This window comes from Drosophila guanche, unplaced genomic scaffold (genome assembly GCF_900245975.1).
Source record: "Drosophila guanche unplaced genomic scaffold, DGUA_6, whole genome shotgun sequence".
Taxonomy (NCBI): Eukaryota; Metazoa; Arthropoda; class Insecta; order Diptera; family Drosophilidae; genus Drosophila; species Drosophila guanche.
Genome location: NW_022995745.1, coordinates 7,277,337 through 7,284,321, shown reverse-complemented (window position 1 = coordinate 7,284,321; position 6,985 = coordinate 7,277,337). Strand labels below are relative to the sequence as shown.

At 48.1% G+C, this 6,985-nt stretch overlaps 1 protein-coding gene across 2 annotated transcripts; it reads right to left on the bottom strand.

Annotated features, from left to right (window-relative positions):
* Window positions 1-57: 57 nt before the first annotated feature.
* Window positions 58-6,674, bottom strand: LOC117581309. 2 transcript variants are annotated; one of them, XM_034268353.1, is made up of 6 exons: window positions 6,596-6,674; window positions 3,729-4,016; window positions 2,476-3,665; window positions 2,276-2,420; window positions 1,874-2,218; window positions 58-1,818 (listed from the first exon to the last, which is right to left on the bottom strand). In XM_034268353.1, the coding sequence occupies exons 2-6, from the start codon at window positions 3,930-3,932 to the stop codon at window positions 1,429-1,431; spliced, it is 2,274 nt and encodes a 757-aa protein (XP_034124244.1). In that variant the 5' UTR covers window positions 3,933-4,016; window positions 6,596-6,674; the 3' UTR covers window positions 58-1,428. The 2 variants fall into 2 exon arrangements, with proteins under 2 accessions (XP_034124244.1, XP_034124243.1); XM_034268352.1 differs by lacking the exon at window positions 6,596-6,674 and having other exon boundaries at window positions 1,429-1,818; window positions 3,729-3,947; window positions 3,984-4,018.
* Between the last annotated feature and the right edge of the window lie 311 nt (window positions 6,675-6,985).

The following is a 6,985-nucleotide window of genomic DNA, read 5'->3' as shown; positions in this document are numbered from 1 at the left end:
ACGGATTTCAACTAGTTTTTTTTTCGTTTCTTTTAATATTAGTTTTAGCAAACAAACAATAAAAAAAAAGGTCTTTATATTCGGATTCGTCAGTTAATTACGAGATATATTTGTTTTTAGGTCTGTATATATTTATATTGTTTAATCTGGGGCACAGGACACGCCCTTAAATGCTCTCTTCGTATATTTGTGTATTTCTTTTTGATCGAACACTTAATAATGGAATTTTCTCTCTCACTTTTACCGATTTGGTGTGCATTTCAAATCAAATCGATTGTCGAATTATATCACTCAAAGAATGATAAATATAGTCACGAATAAATAAGGAATCAACGCTATGGTCATTGAGCACTGCTTTCATTTGATTTTCTTTAACCTTTAACCTCCTTAATGTTTCGATTTAGAATGTTGATCAATAATTTGATTCATTGATAATGTCGGGAATGTCTGCATATCTCTGTGATTTATGTAATTGTTGGATGCATTTTTAAAGCCTCAGCCTGGGTTGAAGGAGTTCAATCAAAAGTGAGTGAAATGTTGAGTTGTGGTTGGGGTTCGACAGGACCTGTCCTTGATTATACATAATTATAAATGCTTGCAAAGTTATTGTCCTTTACTGCTTAAACAACTCGACTCTAAATGGAAATCTGTCCACAAATGATTATAATTATAATTTTAGAACTAAATCTAAAAGTGCAGAACATAAAGTGCACAACTCACAGGCGTAATTGTTGCTAATTTTGTTCGATTCTTTAGGGTTTCTCTGTTGCTCTGTCATCATATCACAATGCTTAAGGGGATTGAACGCTTCTCGATTGAGTTACAAATTTCAACAACAATTGATTGCCAACTGACGATCGGAGATCTATCTAACTATCTATGGAGTTGTACGAGTAAATACATACATATAACAGGCTCACAGGTCGCTAGACTAGCTATCATGCAGCGCAAGGGCATTCCACCACGCGCTGCATGCCGACAATGAACGCAAATCTCAACAAGTGCTGGGGGTGGACTCACTCACTCTAGATAGTCATAATATAAATCTTACATTCGAATAACAATTAGTGCGTAGACAATGTGTTAATATGTATAACTAGTTAATAGGCTCTGTTTGTCCTTTGGTGCGGGTCTAGGATTAGATTAAACTCTCTCTATATTTTAATAATACTTTTAGTAAATTTGATTTTAGCCCTAAGCTAAGACTGGGAGGGAGCTGGCAGGATGTGGGTTAAGCAGTAGAAAAGTAAGAAAGTTATTAAATGCAATTTAGAGGCTCTCCATCTTTCCCGTCTCTTTCGTTTGCCAAACAAGTTGGAGGGGGAAGAGGGACTTTGACTGGGACTGGGAGAAGGGTTCTTCTTTTCCAACTAAATACGCTAATTTTAATGGCTCATCGAGCGAGCGAGCGAGATCTGAGACACCGCCTTAAACGATGCTGTTCCGCTTGGCGCTGGCCCGTTGCAGTGTGCTCTGCATGGCGGCCACCACAGCCTCGGCGCCGCCCGTAAAAATTGGCTGATTGACGGCCCGACGCAGGACATGCCACATGGCAACAGGTTTACGCAGCGACGAGAGCATCTGATGCCAGTGCCGCAATCCCTTGCCCACCGCACAGCTGCCGGTAATGACATGGCCCAGCGGCAGTATACCGCCCTCATTGGTCACGCCGAACACCGTGAGACGCAACTGGGCCGTTGTCAGATTCTGCGGCGGCACACTGAATATCATCGACTCGTTGAAGATGGGACAGCGATCCTTGCGCTTCAGCGACGTGCGCTTCTTCAGCACCTTCTTGTCGTTGTTCATCAGATAAACCTGCAAGCAAAAAGGGTTATTGGGTGCCATAAGGGCTGCTTCACCCCATGCTTACCTTCACAAAGACATTCTGCACAATTTCCGGGCTGGACTGCTCCACGTCCAGCTTCAGATTGCGCGCTTTGACCACCACAATGGTCAGCCGTTCGGCCGTTGGTAGGTAACTCAGCGAGAACATTAGCTCGCCCCAGCGTGCGTTGCATTTCCGCGAGTCCGACAGCGGTATCCAGGTGGTGATGGGACGTGGCAGCTCACCAATCTCCATCTCCGCTTCCCCAATCAGCGTGTGCGCCGGTCCGTTGTGGTACAAATGGAACCAGAGAGAGTGCCGCACCTGTTTCTTCTGCAGCCAAAAGTTGAAGCTCTCATTGTAGCTGGGCGTCAGCGTGGAGTCGACCACCTGGAGGCACAATTTGTCGTGTGGGTAGCTCCAGAAACAGCCATCAAATGTACTCACTTTGGTCTGCATGGCGCCAGGATGATCGGGCACCAGATAGATCCGCACAAACGTATCCAACGACTCCACACTGAAGGGACAAATGAGACCCTTGGCCTCCAGCACGCTCACAGTCAGTTCCATGCCCTCGCTGCTGATGCTGTTTCTGCAAGGAATTCACTGATAGTCTGAAGGGAAATCGAACTTCATCGTGCGCTTACTTGTCATAGTGCAGGCCAATGCAGAGATATCCAGTGATCTGGGTGTAGGGTTGATCCAGCTGATCCAGGAAGAGGGTGGAGTCCGAGTTGACCGAATCGCAGGAGATGGCATGCTCCAGATTGATGCCCTCCAGCGATCCCGCAGCGGAGCCCGTGTCCAGCGACACTTGCGAGCTGTTGCGCCTGCCCAGGCCCAGGCTGAGTGTCGACTCCTGTCGCATCAGAGAGCGACCAAAGCTCCAAGTGCCGTTGCCATTGCCGTTGCCGTTGGCCTGGCTATGGCCATTCACCAGTGGACCGTTCATGCCCAACTTGCGGAAGAGATAGTCCTCGGAGATGGTTTTCTGCAGCATGTGTGGCCCCTTGACGCGCTGCCCCAGACCCGTGAAGGGATTCGTTGTGTTGTGGAACTTCAGCAGCCGACTGGAGAGGCTCTGCGACTCCATGAAGGGATTCCCATTGTGAGGTGCCGCAGGATTTGCAGTTGGAGTTGGAGTAAAGGTCGCTGCTGGAGCTTCTGTTGGGCCTGGCTGCACATGCTCAATGGACTCGCAGAGGAAGGGATTTGTGCTAGAGTTGCGGCGCTTCAATGCCGGTGTGCGTCTCTCCACCTCCACCACAACCTGGGGCTCCACCTGCGCCACCAATTGGCCTGCACCAACTGCAAGCTGCTCCCCGCTCCGGTTGATGCCCTGCTGCAGGGACACCTGACGCTTTGCAATTGGACGCGGAATAGCGGTGGCCGACAGGTTTACAGAGGCGGAGGTGGTGAGTCGCGGTGGCGGCGGTGCCTCCAGTGGCTGTGGCACTACAGTTCGGAGCGGTGAGCGCAGACAGGAGCGGCGATCCAGCAGCTCCGGCTCGTCGGCTGTGGGAGAGGCCAGCTCGTTGACTTGACTAAAGGAAAACGTGACGGTCTTGCTGCTGGCTCCGGCGCTATTGGGTGCCGGTGCGGGTCGCAGCGGTTGCGGCGGAATGCCAACATCCCCCTGGGGCAGGTTCCACAGCGGCGTGGTGGCCTCTAATGTGGAGGAGGCAGCACCAGTGCCCGTGCCCCCGCCACCACCACCACCTGCCCCACCATTCAGCAAGAGCAGATGCTGGGAGCGATTGTGATCATCCTTGTCGATGGTGTCGAAACGCTTGAAGCTGCCGCTGGTGCTCAGCAGGAACTCCGAGCCGGATTGGATCTGTGGTGAGCATTGGACGGACAATCGATAACATTCGGGCATGGGAAGCGGGAACCAACTTACACTGGCCATATAGCCATTGCCATGGAAGAGTTTGTGCTTGTGATTGGAGAGGCCGATCTTCTCCTCCTTGCTGGACCGCATGCGCATCCAGCTGGCCGCCCGGTGCCCCAGGCAGTGGCAGGCAAACAGCAGGCCCATGATCAGCACCAGGAGCAGCAGAGCCAGGCTGGTGAAGGTCATTGTCAGGGACGGCACCCTATCCATGGCTATTGGCTCTCTGTCTCTCTCTCTCTGCCTCTCTGCTCGGATGGATATCCTCTACCAGTCGCTGGTCATTTCGTGAGTTTCCTACAAAATGGAAATGAGTCAGCCGGGGGTGAGCGGCAAAGCTTCCCTTACAAGTTTCATCAACATACAAAATAGAAACGAAAATAAAACCCAAATGTTTTCATTGGAAAATGATGTGTGGAAGGGGTTGGGCATGAGGTGTGCAAGGGTACAAATAGTGAAAACACTTTCATCTCGCATCGCTTTACAGTCGACGATTTGCCTCATCAACGATGAGATGAGATGAGATGAGATAAGATGAGATGCGGATGATGTGGAGGCGTGGACAGGTGCTCGTGCTCTGGTTCTCAATCTCAAAAATTGACAGTTTTTTCAATTGAATTTGTAACCGAAGACGCAGGCATTGCCACATCAAAGCGAAGCGTCGAAAGAGGTGTCAAGAGGGAGGGGGCCGGGCTGGTCGCTGACAATGGATCACTTTCGCTTGGCAGCAGCTTGCCTGCCGGGAGGGCGGCTCTCCCACACTTAGAACTCTCTCTCTCTTGCTATCGCTGTCGTCACCAGCCAGAAGGTAGCAGGCAGAGGCACTCAAAGAGTTTAGGCAACGGGACTTAGGCGGATTATTGAACGAGAGAGTGTCGGATGGGAGAAGGCAGAATGGGGGGAGAGGCAAACACTGACAATGCATTGCACTCATCCAGGTCTCTCTGCCTCTCTCACCCGCACTTGCTCCGCCTGTCTGTCTCTTTTCTTGTTTCAGCTGGCGCTGCCAGGCACTCAACGGTATTTAAGTAACAGCACTTGAATGGGGATTATTTCTACGGCCGAATTAAATTGCTTTTAGCTGGGCTGCGAAGTGAATGGTTCATTAAAACGTTGAATTAAGCCCTCGTATATAATCAATTTATGCAGTTCAGTTCATTGAGCTTCAGTTTAATTATTCCCGGGCATAAATGCATTATATATACTACATGGCCCACAGCTTAGAGAAAGTCGTTCTGTGCATACCCTGTATGTATTTTGCATTGTGCGGATTAGAGAGAGAGTCAGCGTGTCCTTTCGCTGTGTGGACACTTTTTGCAGGAGAATCCGCTGCCTGGAGGCTTATCTATCACAAATACACAGGACAAAATGATGTATCCCCCATTCATGCCAGCATAGACACTGCCCACGCAGCCTCTTATTTCAAGACTATGTAGGGTCGCCTATTGCATACTCTGTACAGACATTACTCTATGGTGGAAAAGCAGAACTTGCGCTGCCTTTGGCTCCATCTACCCCCGACTACCCTCTAATTAACGGGTGTAATAATCGGTTAATCAGCCTCTCTCAATCTTCCGCTCTCCCACACACACACACGTACACAAGTACACTCTGTGTGACAGGGCTATTACTACGGTGCCAGCAGTAGCTTAGAAGAACTTTTGCAGCAATGGAGGTACAGGAGGCAGGCTGCCAGCATCAGCACAGTGCCACTTTTCATTAACCTACTGCGAGGTCATTCCACTGGCTCTGTCTTTTGTTGGCGCTCCAATGCGACAGGATGCAGCAGCCCAGTCTGTGTGCACATGTGCATATTTGTTACATACAAATATGTATTTATGTACATGTGTATGTATTATTGCATATGCAGGCCTGAAAGTGTCACCGCATAAGCCAATAAGCGAATATGAGGAAGAGGAAGAAGATGTGGAGTGCTGCCGGCTAGTGACCTCTTTTTGGCGGCTTCTCGCTTCACTGCTGCCGCACCAAAAATGGGACACTGTGGCGGCCAGACCGTTGGACGCACAACAAAGGCACCAACGAAAACAAAAATGAACTCTAGTCACGTCAGAAGACAACTGTAAACGGTCTATCTATCCTCCCTATCCACCCTCTCCCGTACTTAGAACCTTGTTTCGCTACTCATCTTTCTGCCGCCTCCCCTCCTTAGTTGCGTCTGTCCATTCCATTCCCTCTCTTAGCGGAGAAAAACAAAAGAGAAAGGAAATCAGAAATGTTTTTTATGGTGAAATGAAGAGTGAAAAGCAAACGAAAGTCAAAGTAATCAAAAAGTGGTAGAGCCCGAAGTGTGGGCAGAGGTAAAGGCAGCGGCAGATGAATAGGTGCCGTGCCGGCAGAGAAAAAGTACAGGGGCAGAACTTAAATCAGCAAAAAGGCAGCGAAGGAATTGCTGGCAGAGAAGGAAAGCAGAGACAGAGGCATCGGAATCGGCAACTACAGAGCTGGCAGAGCAGGATAAACGACAAACGTAGGGGTGTGGGGGTCAAAAAATCTAGAGCAAGTAGGCGAAATTGCAGAAACATACGCACGGGTCACACACATTTTCACACACACACATTCCTGCCAGTACTACTATGCCACAATTACAGTTAACTTTTCGGCTATTCATTTTCGAAGGTTTTGACTGGCAGCAAAAACCACTAAAGATAGCACCTGAATTTATAGGTCACTCTTCAGATACCTCTCCCTTGGAAGGTCCTTATACCACTTTATTTGGACACACTTTAAGATAGCACAACTACAAAAAACAATAAGAGATAGCAGTACAGCAGAAGCTCAGCAACAGCAGCAGCGCAGGAACAACAATGTACACAAATCAACAAAAGAGGACAGCAGCAGCAACACATTTCCTTTACCTTTAGCTTGGCTTCTCTTTTACAAAAATAAAATTTTTTCATCATTATACTGTTTATGGAATTTAACACTTTTAGCTTAATTTTAATTTGGGGCTGCCCCAATAACTGGAATCACACACAACCAGCTTGACCGCGGAATTATCGATAAAATATACCGACAGACCTTCGCGAATATACCGAAGGTTTGAAAAGTTACCGTAAATCTTAAAACATTTTCCTGGAGTTTGATCTTCTGTTTAACATTATCAGCTAGTTATCACTCTCAGCTTTGAAAATATAGTTTTATTCGAATCATCGTTCAATTCTTCACAAGAATGGCTGATTTTCAAGACCTATCTTCTTTGGATTGATTGCAAAATAAGGTTAAAACTAAAAAGCTCAACCAAAAAA